Source organism: Castor canadensis, chromosome 1, assembly GCF_047511655.1.
Source record: "Castor canadensis chromosome 1, mCasCan1.hap1v2, whole genome shotgun sequence".
NCBI classification, from domain to species: Eukaryota; Metazoa; Chordata; class Mammalia; order Rodentia; family Castoridae; genus Castor; species Castor canadensis.
The window spans coordinates 131,233,376-131,261,282 of record NC_133386.1 but is presented as its reverse complement, the minus strand read 5'-3'; the positions used below and the strand labels follow the sequence as shown (position 1 = coordinate 131,261,282).

General features: G+C 56.2%; 1 protein-coding gene across 3 annotated transcripts in view; it reads left to right on the top strand.

The window, feature by feature from the left end:
• Nucleotides 1–27,907, top strand: part of Myo7a (myosin VIIA) — a 72,720-nt gene that overhangs the window by 37,378 nt on the left and 7,435 nt on the right. The window contains exons 15-43 of one of the 3 annotated variants that reach the window (XR_012450686.1): nucleotides 135–272; nucleotides 1,938–2,096; nucleotides 2,370–2,462; nucleotides 4,292–4,386; nucleotides 5,524–5,608; nucleotides 6,101–6,319; nucleotides 6,747–6,854; nucleotides 7,725–7,934; nucleotides 8,267–8,470; nucleotides 8,706–8,882; nucleotides 9,317–9,406; nucleotides 10,333–10,460; nucleotides 12,511–12,637; nucleotides 13,171–13,290; nucleotides 13,826–13,999; nucleotides 14,641–14,868; nucleotides 16,110–16,280; nucleotides 17,568–17,685; nucleotides 18,175–18,301; nucleotides 18,846–19,129; nucleotides 19,908–20,098; nucleotides 20,596–20,720; nucleotides 21,125–21,282; nucleotides 21,959–22,112; nucleotides 23,418–23,573; nucleotides 24,014–24,119; nucleotides 24,760–24,873; nucleotides 25,946–26,033; nucleotides 26,179–26,259. Coding sequence is in view for 2 of the 3 variants with exons in the window: in XM_074082472.1 (XP_073938573.1) it covers nucleotides 135–272; nucleotides 1,938–2,096; nucleotides 2,370–2,462; nucleotides 4,292–4,386; nucleotides 5,524–5,608; nucleotides 6,101–6,319; nucleotides 6,747–6,854; nucleotides 7,725–7,934; nucleotides 8,267–8,470; nucleotides 8,706–8,882; nucleotides 9,317–9,406; nucleotides 10,333–10,460; nucleotides 12,511–12,637; nucleotides 13,171–13,290; nucleotides 13,826–13,999; nucleotides 14,641–14,868; nucleotides 16,110–16,280; nucleotides 17,568–17,685; nucleotides 18,175–18,301; nucleotides 18,846–19,129; nucleotides 19,908–20,098; nucleotides 20,596–20,720; nucleotides 21,125–21,282; nucleotides 21,959–22,112; nucleotides 23,418–23,573; nucleotides 24,014–24,119; nucleotides 24,760–24,873; nucleotides 25,946–26,033; nucleotides 26,153–26,259 (4,254 nt within the window). In the remaining variant the exon portion in view is untranslated. Of the gene's footprint in view, nucleotides 1–134; nucleotides 273–1,937; nucleotides 2,097–2,369; nucleotides 2,463–4,291; nucleotides 4,387–5,523; nucleotides 5,609–6,100; nucleotides 6,320–6,746; nucleotides 6,855–7,724; nucleotides 7,935–8,266; nucleotides 8,471–8,705; nucleotides 8,883–9,316; nucleotides 9,407–10,332; nucleotides 10,461–12,510; nucleotides 12,638–13,170; nucleotides 13,291–13,825; nucleotides 14,000–14,640; nucleotides 14,869–16,109; nucleotides 16,281–17,567; nucleotides 17,686–18,174; nucleotides 18,302–18,845; nucleotides 19,130–19,907; nucleotides 20,099–20,595; nucleotides 20,721–21,124; nucleotides 21,283–21,958; nucleotides 22,113–23,417; nucleotides 23,574–24,013; nucleotides 24,120–24,759; nucleotides 24,874–25,945; nucleotides 26,034–26,152; nucleotides 26,260–27,907 lie in introns of all 3 variants that reach the window. The other 2 variants (XM_074082472.1, XM_074082480.1) reach the window with 2 other exon arrangements.

Here is a 27,907-nt window from a genome sequence, read left to right as displayed (position 1 = left end):
AAACTTGGATTGCCCACTGTCCTCAGGCCCTGGCCCCGCTGACCGCCAATAGTGCTTCTCTCCAGGACAGCTGCTGGAGGGAGGAGGGTCAGGCACGGTCCCTCCCATCGTGGTTTGTCCATTCCCCTCCCCAGGGCGCCGAGACCAGGAAGCGCTCGCCCACACTCAGCAGCCAGTTCAAGCGGTCCCTGGAGCTGCTGATGCGCACGCTGGGCGCCTGCCAGCCTTTCTTTGTGCGTTGCATCAAACCCAATGAGTTCAAGAAACCCATGGTGAGCACAACAGGGGCGGGGGCCGGGTCAAGGTGGGGTGGGGAAGGTGACATGAGACTTTGTCCTCTTTGGGGACTGGCAGCACAAGAGGGCTTGTAAAACAAGGTCCTGATTTGTCAGGGCACAGGTGCGCTGCGGGGAGCCGCCTTCAGTGTTGGCTCTGCCACATCCGAGCTGGGTGCCTGTAGGTGAATAGCTTGCTACTCTGTGACTCAGTTTCCTCGTGAATGGAAAGGGGACGCCCGCCACACCCACCCCCTGGTCCATTCCCCACAATCATAATGCAGGCTGTGGGGTACCTAGTAAGTGCTCAGTAAATGGCATTGTGGTTCTTGCTGCACCCTCTCCTTTGAGAGTCCCCTCTTCCCCCCTTCTCAACTCCCACCTTCTCCTGGAAGCCTTCTGGACTGCTCTTAAGCCATTCTATTTTTGATTCTTCTGAAGAGCATTCGTTGGGCCCATCCTGTGTGCCAGGCACAGCCTCGTTCAGCTTTTGCAAGTAGCCTGTGAGGAAGGGGACGTTGTCCTGGATGAAATTGTAGGACAGAGTGCTTGGGGAGATTGAGGGGCTGAGGGCTGCTGGTTGCCAGCCCCCTCCTTCTCAGCACAGGCCCTGGGAGGTGGTGTTTACCCAGAGGAGGGGAGAGGCCCAGAGGGAGGGAAGGAAGCCCAGGGAAAGTGGCCCAGAGAGAGGAAACAGGCTGCGGAAGCTGACCATCTGCACACACTGTCCCCGCCAGGAAGTCATTTCCCACAGTGGGAGAGGCCTTTGCCTTTGGGACTCAGATCTGCAGGGAAGGCCCTGGAGTCAGTGAGGCCTGCCTCAAGTGCAGGGGCCCAGGAAAATGGAGGCCAGAAAAGTTGGTTACTGCCCCGAAATACCCCCTTCTCCCAGCCCAGGCCTCAGGGTCTGTGGCCTGGACCTTGGCAGCAGCCTCCTCACCAGTCTCCTGCCTCCTATCTTGCCTACCCTCTCCCCTGCCCTTTCAACGCAGTGACGTTGTCCTCAAAACGGAACCAGTCTCTCCCTGCTTCCCCGGCTCCTGTCATCCACAGGATGAGGCCCAGCTTCCAAGGCTTCTCATCGCCTGGCACCTATGTTCTCTCCCGGTCCCCTGAACCCTGAGGCTGGTCCTGCCATGCAGACTTCACAGAAAGCAACTTGGTGCAGAGTAGAAAAGTGAACCGCTTCCTCAGGCACTGTTACTTGCCAGCAGGCAGAAGTTAGCCAAATAACCACAAATCTGAGCTGCAGTCTTATGAAGGCAGCCCTGGGGTTATGTGAGCACCCACCAGCACAGCGCACCTGTGAGCTGAACTTGCCTCTCCAGTCCTCTCCTTGTCCTCCAGCAGGTCCTTCGCTTTTAGGCATCCACTCCTTTTCACATGCTCGCCCCCTCTAGCTTCTTCACACAGCTACCTTCTCCCTTCTCCCTTAGCCCTCTCTGGGTTTCCCAGGGGACATGGACCTGTGTGTCCCCTGGCTCCCACTGTGAGGGTTCTCACTTCACGCTGCTGTGTGGATTTGACCTGCAGACCCGGGCTCCGACCTGGCTGTGTCCTTCAGGCCTTGACCTCTCTGGGCCTCAGTCTGGTCAAATGCAGAGCAGGGCTGGCCTCCCAGCAGGAGCCTCACCCTGTTACCCTTGCCTCTGCACCTGGTAGCTGTTCGATCGGCATCTGTGTGTGCGCCAGCTGCGGTACTCAGGCATGATGGAGACCATCCGGATCCGCCGCGCTGGCTACCCCATCCGCTACAGCTTCGTAGAGTTCGTGGAGCGTTACCGTGTGCTGCTGCCTGGTGTGAAGCCAGCCTACAAGCAGGTACAGGGCTGGTGCACAGATGGCGATTTCACACTGGGACAGTGACCTGAACATGGCATCCAAATAGCTGCTTCAGTACTGCTGGGAAGATCAGGGCTGGGTAGTGGGACACGTTAGATGGCTTCATGGCCATGGTGGCTGAGGACAAAACAGAAGGCAGGACACAGCCAGTCATGGGGCAGAGCCATGGTGAGAGCCCTGCCTTCCAGCCTCAGGAGGGACACATGGAGCCTTCCTATTAGCGAGGCTACCCATTCCCTTGTACACCCCCAGGACGACCTCCGGGGGACATGCCAGCGGATGGCTGAGGCTGTGCTGGGCACTCACGATGACTGGCAGATCGGCAAAACTAAGATCTTTCTGAAGGTGAGCAACTGATGCTGGCTGCCTTGGGGGCTGTGACCACCCATCGTGGGCAGGGTTCCTTTGGGGTAAGGCTGCCTCTGTGGGAAGGTAAGGGAGGTTGGTACTTGAGATCACCAAACCAGACCCCTGACCTCAGCTGTTAGGCCCACAGCAGGGAGGCCTGGCCTCAAATCCTGACCCTGTGGTTGTCAGCTCTAGGACTTTGGGCAAGTCACTGGCCCTTTCTGCCTCCTTTTCCCACCTGTAAAATGGCACACATCCAGGGGTGGTCTGGAGTGTGTCTTAGGTCTCTTTCTGTGACTTCCTGCTAGGTAGGATTCACCCAGGTTTTGGTCAGCAGTGTGCCACCAGTCTCTATTGCTCTGTCCCAGCATTACAGCTGGGGTTCTTGGTTCCCACAGCCACCCAGTTGCTTGGGGAGCAGGAAGCTGGGCCCTGCGGAGTTTCAACCCTGGAGAGCTGTGGCAGGGACAGCGTGGGCTTCCTCTTTTCCATTTCCGCTGGGCCAGATTTCCGGCTATCCTGGGTGACAGGGCAGGGGTTCAGCCTCTGTGTGAGGGTGGATCCTGGATACAGGACAGCAAGGGAAGGGGAAGAAGGAGCAAACCCTCAACCAGAGGGAGTCTGGGGTCTGGTCTAATTCCTCTTGGGTCCAGGGCCTTTGCACCAGTCCCCACATCTCCCAAGGGTTCATTTCTTCATTGGATCAGTGGGGGGGGGAGGGGTGTATCTCATGACTGCTGGCTGGAAGGCCCAGGTGGGACTTTTCATCTGTGATCTCGTTTAGTCCTCCCAGCAGCCCTGTGAGTTGGGACGTCTTATGCCAGTTTCACAGAGGAGAAGCAAGTGGCTGAGGTCACACAGCTGAGAAGCAGAGAGTGAGGCTTCCAGCCTGGGATGGTCAGATGCCCAGCCTGTGTCTGCACAGGGGCAAGCAGGAAGTGTCAGAGGACTCTGAGGGACATCATTGTCCCCATCCTCACCCCTCTAGGCTCTTAAGAAATAGCAGTATTTTGAGAGACCTAAGATCCAAGCCTCATTCATTAATTCATTCACTCATTCATCCATTTATTGCAAAAGCCTTGGCCAGGCAGCTCCTCTGTGCTGTGCCCTGTGTGTCTGTGATTATTTAAGGGATATGGTTTTCCCATGAGGTCACCTGCCTGAAGGTATAGCCACATCTGCCTAGTCTGTGTAGCACTGCCCTATTCCCTAGCACAGTGCGAGCCCACAGGGACATTTCATTCATATGTATTGAACCACTGAAGTTGTGTCCAACTGGAGTGAGGAGGAGAAAAGGCTGGAGTTGTCAGCAGGGCCTGGATCATGGAGGTCTAGGATAAGGACATGGTGTGAGTTGTCACTAGAAGGATAAAATAAGGTTTGTGTTGAGGAGGGTCTGTCCGGCTGCATGTGAAGGAGAGCTGGGGATCGGTGAGGAGTGGGGGGAGTGATGGACACCAAGAGACTCCTGGTAAGGAGTCTGTTGCCAAAATTCTGGAAAGAAATGACAGCAGCCCAACTGGGGTCTCAGGGATGACTAGCAGTGCAGGGCCTTGGGCAAAGATGCCAATGGGGGAGCCAGGATGTGTTTGCATTAGGCTCTTTCACCCTATCCAGTGAAATGAGGCACCTTCTGCTCTGTTGGACCCAGGCCTATGGGAAACAGGCCCAAACCCTGGTGGCTGTGGGAGCCCATGCACAGGGCCTGAGCAGAGCTGGGAGCCCCAGGCCTGGGCTCTGAGTGAAGGAAGAAAGGCCCCACCTGGGACTGAGCTGGTGACCTGGAGGAGACTGTTGGGCAGTTGCTCAGGAGCTCTGTCTTCCAGGACCACCATGACATGCTCCTGGAGGTAGAGCGAGACAAGGCCATCACAGAGAGAGTCATCCTCCTCCAGAAGGTCATCCGGGGATTCAAAGACAGGTACATGCCCTGACCAGCTCCTGCTGCTTCAGCTCCACACAGGTGTGCGTGTGTGCACTTGGCTCACTTCTCCCCCTGTGAACACCAGGAGTAAAGATGATCACCCAAAGTATACACAGAGAAACAAGCACATATGTACGTGGCAAGCACACACAATCATGCAAACACAGAAACACAGGTGCATGATTTACACAGCTCTGTTGCACCATGTAAGCCAGGTACACAACATGCACTCCTGCATGCACAAGTGGATATCTAGAACACTCACAAGCTCTTTGCTCATTTCAGATGCTGACAGAATTACCCAAAGAGGACATCTGAGATTCTATAAATTACAAAGTGTGCATCATATTCTATGCAAGGGATGTACATACCTGTGACAGTTCACAGATGGGCAGGACCAACTCTTCAGTGATTCAGGCTCCACAGAAACCCATAACCTGCTCCCTTTGCAGTTTCCATGGCCACTCCCCTCTCCCTCCTTCCCTCTGTCTGCTAGCTGTGCACCTGTCATTCTCTATCCCTTGCTTCTGCTCCCAGCACTATTCATTTGCTTACTGGTGCATCCAGGCCCTGACAGTCAGCTCACTCACATGCTAACTGTCCAGCCTTCCCCCCTCTGATTTTTCCTCCTCTCAGCAGGCACTGGCTGTCAGACACATAGTCTCTCTGTTCTCCATCAGGGTGGAGATGACAGCTATCCTGGAGAAGCAGTATATGTGCAAGGGAAAAGTGCCCAGCTTCTCAGAGTAGGGCAGAGACATGGGCTCCAGTCCCAACTTTGTTAAAATTCAGCTTCCTCATCTATAAAACTAGAAAGTTAGGTTGTTCAGAGCTCCTAATCTTTTATATTATTCCATTTACTAAACTATCCATAGATTTACTCACTCAACAAGCACCTTTTGTGTATTTACCTTAATGGGCTTATGAAGCCATAAGCATGTGAGGCAGAAAGGATAGGCATTATTCTGCCCATTTTCCAGATGAGGACACTGACGCAGAGGGGTTCTATGCTGTGCCCAAAGTTCCACAGCCAGGAGGTCACAAAGCAGGGCTCAGCGTGCTGTCCTGATCCTCGCTGCCTCTGGGTTACCAGCTCTCTGGTCCGGGATTCATCCATCACTGCTGCTGTTTCAGGTCCAACTTCTTGAAGCTGAAGAGTGCTGCCACTCTGATCCAGAGGCACTGGCGGGGCCACAACTGCAGGAGGAACTATGGGCTGGTAAGCCTCCCCTGGCTGCCTTTTGAACCCTGCTGAGTTCTTAGGCAATAACCCACCTTTCATCCAGCCAAAGTCCAGGTCTAGGTCTTGTGACACATCTCAACCTTCTCCTGGAAGGTTGTGGTGGATTATGAGCATACTGGGGCCATTAGAGACCTGGGAGGGGGCTGGGAGTAGCTAGGTCACATGGACCTATGCAGAACTACTGGCTGGACCTGGACTGGGGAGGTGTGCAGGAAAGCCACGGGTTAGTTACAGTTCCTGGTCTGAGGCTGGGGTCCTTCAGGAGCCCCATCTCAAGGAGAGCCAAAGCCACTGGCAGGAAACTTTCCCAATAGGAAGCAGACTTAATTATGGGGGCCCTGGTCTGAGTGGACACTGAGCTATGCCTGGGGGTCAGTCTGGGAGTGGAGGCCACCCACTGGAAGCTGCAGTGGCAGGGTCTACCTGGGCCAGGGCACGGGGGTCTGAGCGTGGACCGTGTCCTTGCAGATGCGTCTGGGCTTCCTGAGGCTACAGGCCCTGCACCGCTCCCGGAAGCTGCACCTGCAGTACTGCCTGGCCCGCAGGCACATCATCAAGTTCCAGGCACGCTGTCGCGCCTACCTGGTGCGCAAGGCCTTCCGCCACCGCCTCTGGGCCGTGCTGACCGTGCAGGCTTATGTCCGGGGCATGATTGCCCGCAGGCTGCACCGGCGCCTCAGGGCCGAGGTGAGGGGCCCCAAGTCACAGCATCCAGGGTCCTGAGCCCAAGAGAGGGTGTCTTGGAGATATGCGTCGCCTCTGGCAGACAGATCCCTCTAGGTGCTGACTGGGGATGCCAAGGAACCACAGGAGACTTTTGGCTAGGCCTGCTCCCGTGGAGTGCACAAAACTGAAACCAGACCCCCATTTCCACCCTTCTAGCCAGGGCTGGGGTCCCAGTCGCCCTGTGGATTTGGGGAGGAGAGGCACCCCTGGTTTGGCCATACAGCCTCCACCCACGTGAGACCTGGGGAACAGCTCGGTAGCCTGTTTCCCTACCTGCCAAATTATTTGGCAAAGTTGCTCTCAGTTCCAGAACTCAAGGCGGGCTGGGCTGGAGCACAGGGAAGCATGGTGACAAATTCCAATGCCATCTGACTGGCCCTCTCCTCAGTACCGGAGGCGCCTGGAGGCAGAAAAGATGCGGCTGGCGGAGGAGGAGAAGCTCCGGAAGGAGATGAGCGCCAAGAAGGCCAAGGAGGAGGCTGAGCGCAAGCATCAGGTGGACAGAGGGTCTCCAGGCTCCCTGGCTCCGGCCTTCCCTCCATCGTCAGCTGCTTGATACCTGTCCCCACAACCTTCTTCCGTTTGACCAGGAGGGCCCTTCTTAGGCCCCCTCAGACACATCAGCTGAGGTCTCAGCCCTGCAAGGGATGGAGGGCTGTGACTTCAAAGGAGGCTGGTGCCCACACAGGCCTCATCGGGGATGACACCCAGATCAAAAGCCTGACGGGGAACGAGCCCAGAGCCATGTGTTCCAACACCAGCCACAAGTGTTACTGAGCCCTGCGGTGTGGCTCACTGAGTGACACACTGTCAGGAGTGAGAAGCGCACACTTGATTCTGAGGACTTAGTGGTAGGGGAAGAGTTCTTTTTATGTTAGTCACATGTTAAGATGATATTTGGGAAATATGAGTTAAACAGCATTAAAATTAATTTCACTTCTGTTTTACTCTTTAAAATGTGGCTGCCACACACACGTGGCTCACATATCGTTTTTCTTGGGCAGCTGTAGTGTAGGCGCCAGTCCTGCAGCTGTGTGATGGGTTTGGTGTGGCTAGAGGCAGGGGAGGACAATGGAGCAGGAGGCCTGAAGGAGGTGTTTCTGGCTGACCCCTGGGGAGCATGTAGGGTCACTGTCTGGGCTTGTCCAGGGCCTCCTGTGGTCCAGAGGTACTTGGTTGGTGAGGGCTGAGCTGAGTGTGTCCTGGGCAGGGGAAGCCTGAGGTGCTGTCCTTCCCTGCACTCAGGGTCCCAGTAGAGGATGGGACACAGGCTGCCACTAGGCTCTCTTGGGCCCCAAGGGGAGCTGTTTCCTGAGGCTGTGGCAATGGTGCCAACTCCATCTTCTCTGCATCATCCCAACTTCAGGAGCGCCTAGCCCAGCTGGCCCGTGAGGATGCAGAGCGGGAGCTGAAGGAGAAGGAGGAGGCCCGGAGGAAGAAAGAGTTGCTGGAGCAGATGGAGCGGGCCCGCCATGAGCCCATCAACCACTCGGACATGGTGGACAAGATGTTTGGCTTCCTGGGGACTTCAGGTGGCCTGCCAGGCCAGGAGGGCCAAGCACCTAGTGGCTTTGAGGTACCAGGCTGGAGACAGAGGCCCCTATGCATGCCATGTGGTGACCCTCCCTCCTCTAATGTGGCCAGGCCACGTTAAAACCTGGCCCCTGTGAGAGAGGGCAACAGGAATGAATGGATAGGGGACTCCAGGTCGCAGACCCCACCCAGCCCATCTTCCGTGTGACCTTGGGCCATTCACTGTCCCTCTCCAAGGTCATTCTCAAATCTTATCCATTAGTTCTTGGGCAGCAGGCAGAGCCCACCATCCTGGAAGAGGGCAGGGTGCGGGACAGCAGACCAGCCCTGCCACGTGGAGGCCCATGTGGTAGGGAACTTCTCTACGTCTATCAGGACCTGGAGCGAGGGCGGAGAGAGATGGTAGAGGAGGACGTGGACGCAGCCCTGCCCCTGCCAGATGAGGACAAAGAGGACCTCTCCGAGTACAAATTTGCCAAGTTCGCGGCCACCTACTTCCAGGGCACAACCACACACTCCTATACCCGGCGGCCACTCAAACAGCCGCTCCTCTTCCATGATGACGAGGGAGACCAGCTGGTGAGGCCTGCCTGCCGCCAGGTCACTGCTAGCAGGGACTGGGGTAGAGCTGTGAATGCTACACTGGGTGGTGGCCCTGGTGGGCAGGGACCAGGTCTAATAGAATTAGTGCCCAGCTAAGGGCCAGACTGCCAGGTTGGAGTCTCTCCTGCCCTCTCCACACCCAGGTCTCCCCCATCTTTAGCAGTGTCCTTTGTCCTTCGTTCTGGCTTTCTGACATGTGCTCTGCCTCCAGGCAGCCCTGGCCGTCTGGATCACCATCCTCCGGTTCATGGGGGACCTCCCGGAGCCCAAGTACCACACGGCCATGAGTGACGGCAGCGAGAAGATCCCTGTGATGACCAAGATTTATGAGACCTTGGGCAAGAAGACTTACAAGAGGGAGCTGCAGGCCCTGCAGGGCGAGGGAGAGGTGAAGCTGTCATGTCCCCCGCTGAGGTCCCCCCAGGCAATTGGAGAGGGCTGTGTGGGATGCTCAGTGCTGGGTCCTTAGCAGGAGGACTCTGCATCATCCCTGTTCCCATGCTGCTCTGCCCACCTGTGGGAACAAATAAATGTGTGAAAGTTGTGTAAACTATAAAGTGCTGATCACAGCTGACTGCAGCAGAGCAGGCTTTGCTGCTGGAGCCAGCTCCTGAGTGACACACTGGGAGGCCTTGGGCAGGTCACTGCCCTTTTCTGACTCTCAGGTTCCCATCTGCTGGTTGGCTGATGGGGCAGAGGCAGGGGATGGAGGTGGTAGCATGGAGTGTATCTTAAGCATTAGCGTGGAGGTGAGACGGTCTCCCAGGCACGGTCCCACCGTCGGGGGGCTTTCTGTCTACTCACTTGCCCCTGACCCTGCAGGTCCAGCTTCCTGAGGGGCAGAAGAAGAGCAGTGTGAGGCACAAGCTGGTGCATTTGACCCTGAAGAAGAAGTCCAAACTCACAGAAGAGGTAAGAGCAGACTTGGGTCTAATAGGCCTCAGTGCCTTTAAGTGTCCAGGTATGCAGCTGAGTTGGGAACTCCAGGAGCAGGAGTGGGTGCTGCCTGTCCTCAGGGACAGGAGAGCTTAGGGTGACTGGGCAGACAGGAGTGCACAAAAACAGGGGTGAACTCAGGCTGGGCCTGGCTTGAGGGTTTTCCAGAGTAAGGAGCCAACACAGGGAGGGGCTAAGTGGCATACGGTGAGGGAGGGCACTTCCTGCCAGCTTGTGCACTGTCGCATTTGGTCCAAGGACCATCCAGATGTGGGTCTTCCATGGTAGAAGGACTCACGAGCGTCAGCACCACTGACAGGTTTGAGCTCGTTCAGTCCCTCACCTGCCTCTTGAGCTACCCCAGGGCTGTCCAGGAGGGGGCCTGTCACGCACCTCCTCTTGTGTCTGCCACTCTCCTCTCTTTCCACTCTCTCTCACTGCATCTGGGCGGAGCATGGCGGTGCTGCTGCTGCTTCGTGGGACCAGAGAGGCCGGCCACATCAGGGCCAAGGGCCTTGTATCTGAGTGGTTGGAACTCGGGGTAAAAGTATCCACCCAGAGAGATGGGGGTCCTGCTTGGAATCAGGGGAGCAGGACCCATCCTGGCTGGAAGGGCCTCCCTGTGGTGGGCCTGGGTGCAGGGGGTCAAGGACACTGCAGAGGAGCCTTATCCCAGAAGTGATAGCACCAAGTCGGTGCTCCCCAGCTGTGTGGGCCAGTTCTTGGTCCAACATCAGGTCAGTGGGTGGGGGAGGGGTAGTGACAGTCGCAGGGGCCAGTGGTGGGGCCCTAGTTCTCCTGCTTGCTCTGGGAAGGGATGGTGTAAGGTGTAGAAACCCTGTGTGACAGAATCCCGCCTCCTAACTTCACCTGCCCTGGTGGTGCCTGTTCCCCTGGCCCAGGTGACCAAGAGGCTGCACGACGGGGAGTCCACGGCGCAGGGTAACAGCATGCTGGAGGACCGGCCTACCTCCAACCTGGAGAAGCTGCACCTCATCATCGGCAACGGCCTCCTGCGGCCGGCACTGCGGTCAGTGACTGAGGGCCGTGGGCAAGGTTGCACGGGGCACCCGTGCCTCCCAGCAGGCTGGCTAAGTGGTGGCTCCATCACTTCAGCAAGAGATTTAGTGAAAAGGCCTGCACTCGACTCGTCTGCTGGCTAGCCCAGTTCCTTGGCCTCTCTAAGCCTCGGTTTTCTTGTCTATAAAGGGCAAGTAATGTGCCCAAGATACCAGACCTCGGTAGAGGGTCATTCCCATGTCCTTCCGGCTTTAACCCTGTCACTGCCAGCGCACCTTCAGTATCACCTTCAGCACAGCGTCACTTCAGCACACCTCAGCCCGCGTCAAGCTCACTGTGGGCAGCCTGCCTGGGGACCCTGCCATTGTCTCCTCTCCCCAGACCCTTGGGTGTCAGGGAGTAGGTGGGAAGACCCAGAAGTCACCATAGCAACTAAGGAATCAATCTCGCAGGGTGGGAGGGGTAGGTTCCTCTGAAAGCTGCCTCAGCACGGGTCATGGGTCCGGAGAGTGACCCCATGAACTTGTTTCACTGCTGGAAGGAATGCTGATGGGCCTGGGGTTGAGCCCCATCTTCCTGATGGGAACACTGCAGCAGAGAGTCAGGAAGAGACTTGCCCAGGTGTCACCTGGCCTCCCAGACTTTCTGCCTTCCTTGCTGGGCCTCCTTGCATTGCTCCCCGAGGTCAGTTGCCACCTTGCTAGAGGCTGCCCAGGGCTGTGCCCTCTAGGAGGAAAAGGTGGTCTCACTGTCACATCTGAGGCTGACTGTTCTGGAGTCACATGCCAGGAGCCCTGGACTAAGATTTGGCAGGCTGGGGTGGGATCCCAGCCTTGGCCTGCCCGTCTGTAATGTGAGCGGGGCCAGGTCATTCCAGCACAGGGGACAAGATTCTCGCTGGTCTATGGCACCACAGTCACATTCCCTTCACGTAGAGGATCATGCTTTGATCTGAGATTTTTGCCTGTCCTATTTTTTTGATATCTTAAGTGGCCTTTGTTTTATGAAACTATCAGAGTTTCAATGCAAGGAGGCCCAGCAAGGAAGGCAGAAAGTCTGGGAGGCCAGGTGACACCTGGGCAAGTCTCTTCCTGACTCTGCTGCAGTTTTCCCATCAGGAAGATGGGGCTCAACCCCAGGCCCATCAGCATTCCTTCCAGCAGTGAAACAAGTTCATGGGGTCACTCTCCGGACCCATGACCCGTGCTGAGGCTGGGTAGGGTGCATGTGCATGTACTTTGAACCCTTATCAGCCCGTGAACTCTCAAAACTGGGGAGCCCAGAATCAGATAATCCAGCGTCCTTCCCCAGGGATGCCCTGGGAGAGAGAAGAGGAGTGGTGAGTGCCCCCTGGTGGTCACTGTGTCACCATGGGTCCACCTAATGGTCCTGAGCAGGCAGGCTGCCCTCAGAGTGCCCAGCTTGCACACAGTGGCCGTGACCATGACAGCTGCCCTGTCCCGGAGGCTCATTGCGCTCAGCTTGTGCTGGCTGCTGTATAAGCAAGCCTCCTGGTTTTTCTGCTCAGCAATCCTTTTAATGAAAACGAAAAGTTGCCTTTATTGTTTTTGTATCTCATGGAATGCTACATTCAGATGTTATAGACATCCAGGAAGAACGAGCCCCTGGGACGCTCCCCAATGCCTGCCTTTTTTCCTGCTTGGCCAATTGCCATTACTTGCAACTGTCCCTGCTTTCCTGACTGGGCTGTGATCAGAGAAGTTGGCTCACCTGCTCGGGTCACCCAGTGGGTTAGGGAAAAAGCAGGTCTGTATTTTTTGTCAGTGTGGTCACTGTGCCCAGCTCATGCCACCCTGCGGATGGTGGGCCCTGGCTGTGGCATCTGTGAGTTAGCAACTCTCCTCATGCTTGACAATCCATCTGTGAAGTGAGGCCCTGGTCCTTAGTTCCAGGCACCTGTCCTGAGCCTTCCCCGCCCAGTCCCTCTGCTGCCTCCTGGACAGCCTCAGGCAGATGGGATGGGACAGCCTGTTGTGTGTCACCTGTTGCTGGAAGGGATGGACTGAGGTATCCCTCTGAGGTGACATCCCCTCCTTCAGGGATGAGATCTATTGCCAGATCAGCAAGCAGCTCACCCACAATCCCTCCAAGAGCAGCTATGCCAGGGGCTGGATCCTCATGTCTCTCTGCGTGGGCTGCTTCGCCCCCTCCGAGAAGTTTGTTAAGGTAGGGGAGGTGCCTGGGTGGGAAAGGGTCCTGTCCTGGCATTGAGAGGACAGAGCAGAGGAAGAGCCCTTGCCTAGGTCCTCTTAGGTATGGCTGCCTCCCCTCCCACACATCCTGGTGCCCCTCTGCCCAGGCAACCAGTGCTTGGCTCTTCCTCCTCTCAGTCCCATTCTGCTGGGATTGAGTGACAGGAATGTGTCCTGGGTCCCCTGGGTGCTTGTTAGGGCTGTGAGGGTGGAGGAGGTGGGGGAGTCTCCATTAGGCCCTTGAGGAAAAGAGCAGTTGCTCTAGTGAGGTGGGGGGCGGGAGAGCTGTTGAAGGGGAGGGAGGGAGGGGGACACAGGAGATGTAGCTGGAATAGGTGGGGCTGACTGTCACAGTGTGTGAACTTGGCACCTAGTGCAGTGGGTAGTCCTTCGTGAAGAACAGGTTCTGAGTATGGGTGTGTGGACTGGCGACTGCTGTAAGCTCCAGGTTGGGAAGGCCCAGGGGGGCTGGGGTGGGGATGCCTCATTAGGGTCCCTTTTCTGCAGTACCTCAGGAACTTCATCCATGGGGGACCGCCTGGCTATGCCCCTTACTGTGAGGAGCGCCTGAGGAGGACCTTCGTCAATGGGACCCGGACACAGCCGCCCAGCTGGCTAGAGCTGCAGGTTGGCCCCAGCCCACCTGGCACACATACATTCTTTGTACTGTAGTGTCCCAAAAATGCTCCCTACTTTGGGATTCTGTGGTTCCTCAAGTCCCCACCCTCAGGTTCTAGAATCCCAGGTCCCCTGGAACAGAAAAGCCCCAAAGAATCATTGACTCCCATTTGCTGGCCTTACGCCAAAGTGACTTGTGTGAAGTCATTCCCTCTGTGTCCCTGAGTACCACCAGCAATGTGGGGTGATGGCGTGTGATCTGGTGATGGTTATGCTGACTGAGGGCACACGCCCTGCCTGGAGTAGATCCTGGCCTCCCAGCCCCAGTGCCCTGGCTCAGAGGCCCTGAAGGTCCCACCAAGCTCCAAGATAGGCTGAGCAGCAGGGCTTCCTGGGCACTGTGAGAGGGCTGTGCAGCGTCCAGCTGGGATGTTAGAGGTCTGGGGTTCAGAGGCAGTGTCAGCCTCACAGGGAGTGGGGAGTCCAGAGAGAGTGAACAGGTCTGAAGTGAGGGGACCCCACAAACCTTCTTGGTCACTCCTAGGCCACTAAGTCCAAGAAACCCATCATGTTGCCTGTGACATTCATGGATGGGACCACCAAGACCCTGTTGACAGACTCGGCAACCACAGCCAAGGAGCTGTGCAATGCACTGGCCGACAAGATCTCACTCAAGGACCGCTTTGGCTTCTCCCTCTACATCGCCCTGTTTGATAAGGTATGGTGCCTGCAGCACAGCCCGCCCCTGGCACCACTCTGAGCCTACCCAAGTGCTGCCTCCTACTGGCTCAGGTGACCTCGCATGGGTCACTGAAGCCGGGGGTCACCCCAGCTCTGCCAGACTCAGGATAGTGAAGACCATGGGAATGTAGTTCATAGCAGGTTGTCACAGCAACCTGTGACATGTGTCACACCTGATGTGTGACATGAGGGCCTTTACTTTCACATCCTTCAGCAGCTGGCGTGTGAGCTCCCCTGGCTCAGGGATCATAGCCTTCTCCACTGAGCTGGACCTGGGGCTTTGGGGCCCTCTCTGCTCAGCAGGTCCCGTGGCTGGGCACAGTTTGTCCAGGTTTTCCTCACTGATAGACACAACCTGCATTGTCAGTGACAGTTTGCCCATAGTTTCACAAAGGACTTGCACTAGGAAACAGACCTCCCGTGTAACTGTGCCCATTGCTCAGGTTACAAAGACAGCAGTTGAGCCCATGGCTGGGGTCCAGGGGTTCCATTTGGGTCTGCCTCCTGGGGGACCTGGGGCAACTCCTTGCCTCTCTCTGGCCTTAGGTTTCTATTTGGACTAGGACAGTGACACAGTTGATGGCCCCTGGAGTCTTTCCCTGACCCTTGTGCCCACAGGTGTCGTCCTTGGGCAGTGGCAGTGACCACGTAATGGACGCCATCTCCCAGTGTGAGCAGTATGCCAAGGAGCAGGGTGCCCAGGAGCGCAATGCCCCATGGAGGCTGTTCTTCCGCAAAGAGGTCTTCACGCCTTGGCACAACCCCTCAGAAGACAGTGTGGCCACCAACCTCATCTACCAGCAGGTGGTTCGAGGAGTCAAGTTCGGGGAGTACAGGTGTGAGAAGGTGAGCAAGAGGGAATCCGCTGTCCTTGCTGCGCCCATGGTCACTTGCTACCCACATCTGCCACCCACTGACGGTGAGTGCTGAGGTTGGCCTGATAACAGCTGGGCATCCTCCAGGCTCCTCCTAGATTCAACACTGCTTTCTCACAGGAGTTGTGAGCAGGAGAAGTGATAGGGTTGACTAATGTCCTGATTCTTCACTAAGTGTCCCTACTCTGTCACAGTGACTGTGTGTGGTACAGCGTACCTACTAGTGATAACTGAGTTAGCCCAGTGAACTCTGCGCTGCAGAAGAGATTCAGCTATTCAAACCAGAGTGTGCAAAAGCGTAGCCTTGTGTTTCCTTCTGAGGAGGAGCGGTGTGGCTGTCTTGTGTTTGGTGAGGCGCTTGTGGTTCTGTTGAGGACTGTGATGGACGGAAGATGGACATGCTGGCAATGAAGACAGCAGTTGCGGGTAGAGATGGCATTGTTGGTGGTGGCAGTGTTGATGGTGACGATGGTGTTTATTGCTATTGCTGCGATGGTGGTGGTGTAGACGGTGATAATATTCAGTCCAAGTGTGTTAGAACTGCCATAGTAGCTAAAGTTCTCAAATGCTCCAAACTCACTGGGGAACGTCTGTAGCCTTCCAGGCCCCCAAGAGCCTTTCTCTGTTGTTTCTGCTGCTGGAGCCATGGGGGCTGCAGGTGGGCACCACCAGCTGCCACGTGGAGAAGGGGTGACTGCCCGGTGCCGCAGCTCTGTGCAGCCCCCACGCCAGAGCCTACTGCCTGTGAACTTGTTGACTCCTCCCCCCGGGCATAGTGGTGGGGATGGAAATGGTAATGGTGATGTAGTCCCCACTCTGAGTGCTCCCAGTGGTCCCTAGGTGTGCCACGCTCCAGGACAGGCACTTCCTCTCTTGTTTGCTGTCAGCCCTGGTTGCTGCTGCACAGGGCTGAGCGTGCAGTGGCTGCCCCCTACGGACAGGCTGGCTGCTCTCTTTGGGTCAGTTCATAAGCCTGGGGTTAATTCCAGCTCGTGCTAGTCTAAGGGGACTAGGGGAAGGCAAGAGTGTGGCCTTGCCCCTAGGAAGCTCACAGTTCCTGAACAGATAAGACCACCATAATGAATAAGAAGGAACTCAGGGTACCTAGGGCCAGGATCCCAGAACTACAGGAGAGAGGCCTGGGGGCCTCAGTGGTGTGGAAGGGCACCCCCCGGGACAGGCCACAAGCCTGACTGAGGTCTCCTCCTCCAGGAGGATGACTTGGCTGAGCTGGCCTCTCAGCAGTACTTCGTGGACTATGGCTCTGAGATGATCCTGGAGCGCCTGCTGAACCTCGTGCCCACTTACATCCCCGACCGTGAGATCACACCCCTGAAGACACTGGAGAAGTGGGCCCAGTTGGCCATTGCTGCCCACAAGAAGGTGAGAAGGCCAGGAGGGGGCCTGGAGTAGAGGCAGGGGCCCAAGCAACAAAGGAGTCACAGCTCCTGCATGGCTGAGGGGCTTCCAGGGGACAGGGCCTCCAGTGGCCATTTCTCCACCATGGACATTGACTTCCGTGTGTCTTCTGTCACCTACTCTGGGTTTAATATGGATCAAACCCAGTTCTGCAGCCTCCTGAGATCATGGGTGCTGAGTGGCCTCTCCTGTTCTTTAGCCAGCTGCTTACAGAGAGTGAGCCCTCAGGGGTACAGGGTGGATGCTGGAGGAAACTTTAGGAATCGCACCTACCTTTTTCCTAAAAGCACTCCAGCGCTCTTTGTGCCTGGGGACTCTGGGTATAGACCCCTGCCACACCCCTTGCTCAGAGCCCCAGGCCATGGCTAGATGTGAATAGCTCCCGTCTGAGGTAAAGGGACTGCTCAGGTAGAGGAGTGTCCAAGTGCGGAAAGGGCTGAGGACACTGGTTCTGGCAGGGGACCCGCAAGCCTCCCTGCCTCCAAGGCCCCTCTGTGTTGGAGTAGACTCAGCCTCACATGGCAGTTGCTGGGGGGCTTCACTGATGCATTCTCTGGACCCCTACACCACATGCCTTTCCCTCGCCCAGGTGCACCCCACCCCAGCTCCTCGATAGCTTCTCCACCAGGCCCGGCCCCCCTCTCCAGTCCCTCAGAGGAAGAGTGGGACTTCCTGTGGGGAAAAAGAGAAACCTCTTCCTTTTCCTTGGCCTGCTCTTTTCCCTTGCCTTGGCATCTGGCCATTCTGCCTTCCAAACAGTTGCAGCCTCCATCAATTCCCACCCCCTCCGCTCAGGTCTCTAATACCTGGATTTGTCTATTCGGCCTCTGCAGAAATGCACTCTTGTGGTTTTGACATTGCCCACAATGCCACGTGTCCATTCCCCCACCCCCTTCCCCCTTCCTCCTTCCTCCTTCCAAGCCACTCCAACCCTCACACCTCTGCCACACAACACATCCTTGCCTCTGAGCGTGGTCCTGGAGCCTCCCGCCTGCACTCACTAGGATTTTTGGTTTTCCTGTCGCTGCTGCATTGGGAGCTTCCTAGGGGTGTCCCCCTTCTCCATCTTCATGCCCCCAGGCCTGCACAGAGGCAGGACCTCTTGCTTGGATAAGAGGAAGCAGGGTGGTGGGCTGATGGGAACAGGCAAGGCCATGATGCATGATGGGTACAGATGCCTGGGCCACCCATGTGAGCAGCAGGACAGTGGCTATCTAGAGCTTGCACATTGTTCCTCTCTGTCTTCTCCAGGGGATTTACACCCAGAGGAGAACTGATGCCCAGAAGGTCAAAGAGGATGTGGTCAATTACGCCCGCTTCAAGTGGCCCTTGCTCTTCTCCAGATTTTATGAAGCCTACAAATTCTCAGGTACCCTGGCTCCCAGGCTCTTGACCTTCACTCTGCAGCCCTAGACCACAGCAGAGCTGGACGTCCCCTCCCCCACCAGCAGGAGGTCTGCCCTGGGTCTTCTCAGGGCCTGCCACATGGTGGGGGGGGGCAGCCTCTTTGCTGTTGGTATTGACTCCCTGGCACGTAGGAGGTGTCTATGGTGTACCAGGTGAAACAACTGCATGAGGGCTGGAGCCATTAAAGCACCTACTGTGTGTAGAAGAGGGAGACCTAGGGTTGGGGCAGGGCAGGGACTTATCCAGAGCTGGGATGTGAACAAAGCCACTTCCTGACCCAGCGCTCTCCTTCCCACCTCACCTTGGGTTTGGCTTATAGGGTAGCCAGGCTGAGCCTTAGTTTCCCCATTTGTGTACTCCACCCTAGCCACCTCTGTGCAGTTATGAGGGTTGGGAGGGCTGGGCCCAGGAGTGGGAGGCCTTCCCGTCAGCACTTCTGCCACTGCCCCAGGCCCCAGCCTCCCCAAGAGTGATGTCATTGTGGCTGTCAACTGGACGGGCGTCTACTTCGTGGATGAGCAGGAGCAGGTGCTTCTGGAGCTGTCCTTCCCAGAGATCATGGCTGTGTCCAGCAGCAGGTGACGAGGGCAGATGAGGCATGGGCGGCCGACAGGGGAGGGTGCAGGGTGCCTGCCGGGAGCATAGAGCCAGTGGAGTAAATGCCAGGGGAGTTTTTGTGGACTGAGAAGCACGGTGCCCAGAGGACTGTGGGGGCAGAGCCCTGTGACAGAGGGCTTCCCCAGCGGTGCGGTGCAGCGCCCCCATGCGGGGCTGGTAGAAATGTCTCTGTGCTGACACCTGCCAGCCATGGGCAGTGTCCAGCTCTGAGCAGACACATGGGACGCACTTGTGACAGATAGTTCTTATTATCTTGGAGCCTCAGTGGAGAAGGGGACAGACATTGAATAGGCCATTTTAGAGCAGGGATAGTGTGATGAAGACAAGGGGGCCTTCCTGGCAGAAGGGGCATCCAGGCTGAGACATGAAGGGTGAATAAGATTTAAATGGGTGACAGGCAGAGGGCTGGACCAGGGTGGGTCTGGCTGGATCAGGCCTTGCTCTTGCTGGGCATGTCTTCCTGTGACTGGGCCACGCTGACCAACTGGACTTGGTCTCCTTCAGGGAGTGCTGTGTCTCGCTCTTGCTGGGCTGCTTTGATCTGGGCTGTGCTGCACCTCACACGGGCCAGTCAGGACTGACCCCCACTGGGCCCTGTTCTCCGTGTTGGTCCTGTAGGGGAGCAAAGCTCACGGCCCCCAGCTTCACACTGGCCACCATCAAGGGGGATGAGTACACCTTCACATCCAGCAATGCTGAGGACATCCGTGACCTGGTGGTCACCTTCCTGGAGGGGCTGCGGAAGAGGTCTAAGTACACAGTGGCCCTGCAGGACAACCCCAACCCCGGTGAGTGACTGCTGGCATGGGGTCTTTGGCAGGCCATGCGCTTTGGGCTGACACTGAAAGCCACTGGTGCCTTGTGACCTAGCCTTCCTAGGTGCTGGACCAGACGGCCTCCTGGAGAATGGTCCTCAGCCATCCTTCCAGTCCTTGTTACTTTACCCCCCTGATACCTCCAAGTTAGGTCTGGGCCCTTTGCAGTGCTCTCCAAATACCCACTGCCTTCAAATTATGGGAGCATCTCCCAGGCCTCTGGGCCCTGCCTTCATGGAGAGGGAGGCAGGAAACAGTGACAGTCATGTGACAGCACAGTGACCAGGGAAGCCCAGAGGCCATGGGAGCTCGGAGGAGAGAATACCATGCAGCCTGGGGTTCAGGAAGGAAGCATGAGTGAGCAGGGGGTCTGAAGGCAGAGTGTGAACTAAGCACAGAGGCAGGAGAGACCTGGCATATCTGGGAACTGCAAAGAGTTCTGTCTGATTGCAGCAGGCGAGGAGTGACGTGGAAGGAGTCAGGGAGGCCAGCTCACAACAGGTTTCAGAGGATGGGCTTTCTCCTGAGAGACATGGGGAGCCACAGAAGGCTTTTGAGCTGGAGTGTGGCTCTCTTGGTTGGCTCTGAGTGGTGGGTGTGATAAGGTGGTGGCAGGTGGGCAGACATGAATGGAACCAGGCCTCAGTTCTTCAGGGGGAGCAGTGGCTGATTGATCGTCAACCCAGACAAAGATATTCCAACTCAATCCCTCTCTCTGCCCCCGTGTGGCCCCTCTCGCCTCTCTCTGAAGCGGGTGAGGAGTCGGGCTTTCTCAGCTTCGCCAAGGGAGATCTCATCATCCTGGACCATGACACGGGCGAGCAGGTCATGAACTCAGGCTGGGCCAATGGCATCAATGAGAGGACCAAGCAACGTGGGGACTTCCCTACGGATTGTGTGTACGTCATGCCCACTGTCACCACGCCACCTCGGGAGATTGTGGTATGTGGCCTGGCAGTGGCAGATGGGTGGGCAGCTCCTCTAGACCCCTCTTCATCCTCCTCTTATACTGAGATGGAGTGAGGAATTGTAATTGATTATTGGTCTGCAGCTTGAAGTATGGGCAGTACCAAACTTGCATTAGGTGTGGGGGGGTCTAGAAACCACATCAGATGAGGAACTGCCAAGGGGCAGGGGTTGGGAGAGTCCCGGAGGAGAGCTGTCACCCTGCGTGGTCTGAAAGGGAGTAGAGGCACCGCTGGGCCAGGGGGCCATCGTTCTTCAGGAGACCCCAGAGCACAGCAAGCCTGCAGTTTCTGGGCCAGGCTGGGTGACTAGTGGTTCACTGCCTACCTACCACGCTGGAGGCAGCAGTGACTTCAGGGCCACAGAGAGGAAAAGGCCCCAAGTGTCACCCCTCAGAGACAGATTTAGGAAGCTCCTGGCTTTGCCATTAGATCCCAGTGGTCCCAGTAGACAGCCCGTCTCTCGGCCCCCAGGCCCTGGTCACCATGACCCCTGACCAGAGGCAGGACGTCATCCGGCTCCTGCAGCTGCGGACAGCAGAGCCCGAGGTGCGGGCCAAGCCCTATACGCTGGAGGAGTTCTCCTGTGACTACTTCAGGTGACGCTGGGCTGTGGAAGGGCAGCAGGGACAGATGAGAGTGACAGGTACCTCCTACTCTGTGGTCAGGAGCTGGGTTACTTTGTGATGCCCCTGCCTGTGAGCAGGGCCTGGTCAGGGGCAGTGGGGACAGTTTCTGCCAGCCAGATTGTCTCTGTGTGGTCTGGCCGGCACCCTGTGCATTACTGTCACCTGTGCCTGCTGCGCTCACAGTCCTAGTGCAGAGCCAGGCAGGAAGACAGGCTGCTGGGGTCTGGGCAGTGGCGTGGGCAGAGGCTTCTCTGTACACCGCAGGGTGGGCGGAAGAGTCGGCCTGTCCCTGCCCTCGGCCTCCAGTGCAGAGGTTTGGTGTCACCCAGGCTGTGTGCGGGGGATGGGCGCTGACCGTGTCTGTACTGTGGCAGGCCCCCACCCAAGCACACCCTGAGCCGAGTCATGGCATCCACGGCCCGAGGCAAGGAGCGGCTGTGGAGCCACACGCGGGAGCCACTCAAGCAGGCGCTGCTCAAGAAGATACTGGGCAGCGAGGAGCTCTCACAGGAGGCCTGCGTGGCCTTCACTGATATCCATCCAGAAGGGCCAGAGCTGCCCCGGGCCTTCATGACATGTGGAGGTCCCCAAATGAACACATGGCCCCTTGTGGGATGCAAGGGGCCACCTCACCATAGTCTCCTTTGACCCTGTCGTTCCATTGATTGATAAGTATGGTTCCCTGTGCTGGACTGGGCATGGAAACAGAGCTGTGACGAGAGCCAGTCCCCAGTTTCCTGGGGTGGCATACTGGCCAGAACCAGAGCTGGGAGGGGCCAGGCAGCCCCGTGGCCTGATACAGCCTGGGTGAGGCAGGGAAGGATGTAGTGTTTAGGCTGAGCCCTGAAAGCTGGGCAGGTCTTGGCCAGGCAAACAGGAGACAGGTAGGGAGGGCTCTAGAGAGAAGGAGCCGAATGCACCTTCTCTGAGGTAGAGCAACTGGGCTGATTCAAGGACACGAACTCATTCACATCTGGAGAGCAGATGTGAACGGACCAAGGGAAGGTGCCCAAGCCCAAAGCAGGAGGAACCCTGGGCAGGGCGGTGGCACAGTGGGAGTGGTGATTGGGAAGTCCACCTGGCTGCCATGAAGACTTGGGATGTGGGGTCATGGCCTGAGGCAGGGCGACCCATTAGGAGAGGTAGCAGGTCACACCCACTTTGTAATCAATAGCCAGAGGCTGAGCCCTTCCTTGACAAGCCCCTACCTGTGCTCAAGTACATGGGTGACTACCCATCCAAGAGGACACGCTCCGTCAATGAGCTCACAGACCAGATCTTTGAAGGGGCTCTGAAGGCCGAGCCCCTCAAGGACGAGGCATATGTGCAGATCCTGAAGCAGCTGACTGACAACCACATCAGGTGAGTGGCAGGCGGTGGTCACTCCCTCCCAAGGCAGCAGCTGCCTCTACCTGGAAGCAGGCCTTCCACACAGCAGGAGCCGCCCAGGGCCTCCTGGCCTAGCTTGGTCTGGGGCCCACGGTCCAGCTGTCCAGCCAGACACCGCAGGAAGTACAGTCTCATTGGTAGGATCATTCATCTCTTTCACAGCTGTAATTGTTACAGTACTTATGGTCTGAGAAGAATTTGCCTCAAAACAAGAAGTAGAAACAGTCAAACCAGCAAGTACTAATCTAGACTGACTTCAAGGATGTCCTCCATACATTTGAAAAGCCCACTGAGGAAGGAATCGAACCCCCTAAAGCTAGTTTCAAGCCAGCCCCATATCCTATATGTCTTTCTCTATACAAGATATTAATAAAACCACTTCATAACTCTGTCAAAATCAATTTGCAGGTTAAACCCTTGTATATCCTTACGGCTTATCCGTTTCAATTAGGACTTCAAGACGCCACATTACCTGTTATAGAATTAACACATACAAATACAATTAACTCTAAATTAACTAAATGAACACATACAAATACAATAGATGCTCAAGAAGTTTAAACAACTGAACAATTTCACCAGCTATTATTCTTATTATGACTGCACACCTGTCAGCACCAAGGGGCAGGGCTGCAGCCCTCGGCCAGCCTCGTCCAAGGTTAGTTGCCCAGCTCCTCCAGTAAATCCTAGCCCCCCAGGCCCTGGCATCTCTAGCTTGTTATCACCCATCCCGTCCAGTCCTGGCTCAGCTGTCAGTGGGAAGCTGATGGGTTGGGATGGGGGTGTTGGGCCTAGAGGGTGTCACCTTCTCCTCCTTACTGGAGTTGGAGGGCAGACAGACACTCACCCCAGAAGCCCTACCTCTCCTCTTACTCCAGCTCCCACTTTCTCCCCAGTCTTGTCACTCTACAAGCACACTGGATCTTTCACACTGCCAAACCTCTATGCATACTGTACCCTTTCATTCCTTTCTTTTCATGTCAGAATTTGCTTCATCCTTCAAACCTCCTCTCCTCCTGGAAGCCCTCCAAGCTTTCCTGCCAGGTCCAAGGAGCCTACTGGTACTGGAGGGAGTCTTGAGGCTGGCCTAACTCCTTCCTGGGGAAAGTCTTGCTATGAAAGGGAAACCTCAGCTGAGCCACAGAAGTGCTCAGTAATGGTGGATTTTCATTCTGGCCTGGGGACGGTGTGTGGTCTGGCACAGGTGGGTGACCACACTGCAAGTAGCACTGAGTGGATCTAGCTGGTCCCAGTGACTCCCAAGGCCGCCTCCTGCAGGTACAGTGAGGAACGGGGCTGGGAGCTGCTCTGGCTGTGCACTGGCCTCTTCCCACCCAGCAACAGCCTCCTGCCACACGTGCAGCGCTTCCTGCAATCCCGCAAGCATTGCCCGCTGGCCATCGACTGCCTGCACCGGCTCCAGAAAGCTCTGAGGTACGTAGCCATCTTGGCAGGGGGCAGGCACCGGGAAGCCACAACTAACTATGGGACAAGCCCTTGGGGTAAGGGCATGACCACACAACCACAGAGCCTGTCTGTGAGTTCCACAGCTGCCAGCTATATCGGTGCCAGGACCTGCAGCCCCATCCTAGACACAGTTTGGGAGTCTGGCTGCTCTGAGGTACTTGGCTTATCCCTGCACCATACTTGGAGTGTCCCACCCACTTGGGCCACACTGCAGACTGCAGAGCCCTGTGCTCCCTGCACGGCCCTGTGCACCGGGCATGGTCACCGTTTCGTTCTGACTAGGAAGTTAGGGCACTGAGAAGCCAAGCAGCTGTCGCACTGTAGGACATGAGTATGGCTTACACTGGGGCTTATCCCAAAGTTTGGCCCTGCAAACCTAATTCCTCCCATTTCTGTCCCATTTCCAGAAATGGGTCCCGGAAGTACCCCCCGCACCTGGTAGAGGTGGAGGCCATCCAGCACAAAACCACCCAGATCTTCCACAAGGTCTACTTCCCGGACGACACAGATGAGGTGAAGTCCTGGCTTGTGGCACCACACCTGTGATCCTGACAGAGCAGGACACCCCAAGGTGTTCCTCATCTCCCCTGCCTCCTTCTGTCCCTCAGAGGAATCAAGTCCCAGTCAAAAGACCACAGACTCCCAGGATAGGGGAGCACTGGTTCCTAGAGTAGCTTCCCTAAGACAGGGGACCTGCTGGGCTCTGTCTTGGTGCCACCTTCCTAGTCCCAGGTCTATTCCTGAGAGTTCTCTTCTCCCTCCATCTGAACTTCACCAGACTCCCAAAGCGCCTGCCCAACCTGGGCTGCCTCCCCTCTCCCCCTTGACTTTGCTTTTCCTCTTCATCAAGTCTCTCCTTCCTGTTACCCTGTTCTCAAGTCCCTTGGCCTCTGCCATCACTCAGCTTGTACAGCCAGGTACTGGACCAGAAGGCCAAAGCCAGGGCCAAGGCCAAGTCCTGCCTGAAGGATGAGATCTGAGAAGACCCAGACAGGAGTTGCTTTTTCCTTTCTTCAAATGCCGTGTGCAGCTGTGGACCACGGGACTACCCTGATAGGGCGGGTGTCTTGAATGGGAGGGAGCTCAGTCTAGGAGATACAGGCAGAGTGTCACAGCAAGACCAGGAGCCAAGTGGCCCCCCTCAATCCCCCAGGCCTTCGAGGTGGAGTCCAGCACCAAGGCCAAGGACTTCTGCCAGAGTATCGCTGCCCGGCTGCTCCTCAAGTCCTCAGATGGATTCAGCCTCTTTGTTAAAATTGCAGACAAGGTGGGCCATTGGGTGTCTGCCTGTGTGTTAGGGGACTTGCTGGAGCCACAGGATCGCATGGAGGTGGGAGAGAGGGGTGGGGAGCCTCTGACTGTGCCCCTCCTCCTTACACTCCAGTAAGTTCCCTTTCCATGCCCCCTCTGCCCTTCAATCTCTCCTCTTTGGCGATGCACACTGTTTTACTTTATGCCCGGGCAGGACTGGACCGTGATCCTCCTATGTTTGCTTCCTACATAGCTGGGATGACAGGCCCATGCTACCACACCCAGCTTTTATTAGTCCAGATGGGGTCCTATGAACTATTTGCCCAGGGTGGCCTTGACCCACGATCCTCTGGATCTCTGCCTCCTGAGTAGCTGGGATTATAGCTATGAGCCATGGTGCCTGGCCTCAGGCACTCTTTATTCTGCACATACCATACTTCTCACATGTACTTTGCAGATTTGCTTTGCCTGGTCTCTCACATAACCCTTAAAGGTTACTGTGATTATTTCTATTTCATAGACTACAGAATGAGGGACACTGAGCCAGGTGTGTGTGGCTCTGTCCCCTCCTTCTCTGTCCCTGGAGGTCTTACAGGTTGAGCCATAAAGTCCCCACCCAAAGGGAAGGCTTCTCTGGCCATCTCAGGTAGAGCTGGGCCCTCCTTTTTCCATCACTGATGGCTTCTTGTATATCCACTTCATGTCTGTCCTTGTACCAGATGCTGAGGACCCAGAGGTGACCCCAATGAGGTCCTGCACTCAGAGGAGCTCAGATCCTGTGGGAGAAGCTGGATGCAATGCCAGGGAATGTCCTAGACTGGTGGTGTTCTGGGCCACGTTCCCTGGGGCAGCCTTCAGTGTCCTTGGCATTGAGTGGAATGACAGTGACTCTGGGCAGAAAGCAGCTCCTGTTCTGGAGATGCTTAGGCACAGTCAGGGGAGGGCAGGGCTGATACACAGAAACTTCCCCAGGCCAGGAGTGGAGTCTTTCTGGGGAATGGGCTGTCAGGAAGGCCTTGAGTGGGAAGGTCAGAAAGGCCAGTATTGCCTGAACTGAAGTGAATGGACTACGACAACCATGTCCCTAGGTCATCAGCGTCCCCGAAAACGACTTCTTCTTTGACTTTGTTCGACATCTGACAGACTGGATCAAGAAAGCACGGCCCATTAAGGATGGTAATGAGCTGGGTCCTGGGAGGGCCACAGAGGGCAGGTGAGGCTCGGGGTCATGCTGCAAGGCCGCGGGGCCACGGATATCATGCTGAGGCTGAGTGGCTGGCTTCCCTGGGCCACAGGAATCGTGCCATTGCTAACCTACCAGGTGTTCTTCATGAAGAAGCTGTGGACCACCACAGTGCCAGGCAAGGACCCCATGGCCGACTCCATCTTCCACTATTACCAGGTGAGCCGCCCAGGGCCTTCCTGGTCCTCTGGCCTCCAGGTGCCACCAGCCTTGCTGTGCTTTGACTTGGAAAGCTGAGACCTGCTGCCCTTGCCAGGCAAGGTCTGTGACAGCCGCCTCAAGACCCCTGCAGCCCCAGGGAGGCCCAACTTCAGATCTTCTGCCTGCTTATCTCCCAGTGTGATTCTTCGTCCTCTGAGCTCCTAGTTGCAGCCAATTCAGGCCTCTGCTTCAGTGCCTGGCTGTCCTCTGAAGTCAGGGTTCCGCTGCAGGCCTCTGGCACAGCCTGCCCTGGAAGGAAGCCAGAGGGAAGCTCACATGCTGAGCCTCAGTTATGTGTCAGGTGTCTCCCTCCCTCTGTCCTTCCAGTTAACTCAAGAAGTAGGTGTGTCATTCCTGTTTTATAGAGGAACAGACGGAGGGGCTAAGTGATGTAGTTAAGGCCCACAGCTGATGAAACTGGGGTTTTAGTCCAGGTCTTCATTACTGCAGATCAGTTTTTTTTTTTTTTTTTTCTGGGATGCTGCCAGCCCCCCATTCTGAGAGGGAGACCGACCATGGTCTCAGTCACTTACTTGATAATTTTTACCTCTTGAGAGCTAAAGCCCACCTGCATCTTCCCACAGCCACCCCTACCAACCTGGGTCAGCCCAGGTGACAGCGGGGACCTTCTCCCTGGTCTCCCCTACTGGTTTTTAATCCACTCGGCCCAGTTAGTCATCCTGCTTTCCAGAGCCTCTCAGTGGTTTCCTGTAGCTCTGGAGGTCTAACCCCAAATCCATACTTGGCTCCTCATGATGGGGCCACTGCCTCCTTTGGCCTCCTCTGATACCTGGCACCTTTAGCTCAGATTGCTCCAGCTGTTTTTTCATAGTCTCATGTCTGCCTCTGGCCTTCACAATGCTATCCCTATCTGGGACTCTCTGCTCTCTCCACTCCTTCCCTTGCCTACTGAGCTTTCAAATGCCTTATCCCAGAGGAAGTCTTCCTTGTCCCCAAGCCTAGAGCATGTCACCTTGTTATATGGTCTCAGCACTGTGAGCAATTCCTTCCAAGATTGTCGTTGTATATCAGTTTGGTGTGATTATTAATGCCTTTCTGTGGCTTGAGACTTTAAATTCCATGTGAGCAGGGAGAATGTGTGTTGTTGCTTCAAGGGCCTGGTTCATGGTAGATGATTGGATGAGTAGGTGAACTGATGGTTCAGTGAATGGATGATTGGAATGAATTTATGTATGGTGAGGTGGGTGGATGGATGGACAAATAGGGAAATGGATGGAAAGGAGGATGTGGATGTGTAGGTAGGTAGACTGATAAATGGGTGGGTAGGTGAAAAAGTAGATGGCAAGTGGTTGACTCAGATCTCTGATGGGCAGCGTGTCCTCAGGTGGGTCTGTTTTCTACCCTTCTGGTAGAGGATAAAATGATCCTAAGGCTCCAGGAACCTGTGGGCAGTGCTGCTCTTCAGGGGCTTCATCTCTGCCTGGTCCACTTCTCCTCCTCAGCTGCTCTGGTTCTGGGTCTGAAAGTTCAAGGGGGTGGGAGAGCCGGCATTGCTGCTGAAACCAGCCAGTCCTCAGGGGATACAATGGGAGGAGGCTCTTCAAGGGGGGCCATTCGGGAGAGGAGGAGTGTGGAACAGTCCCAG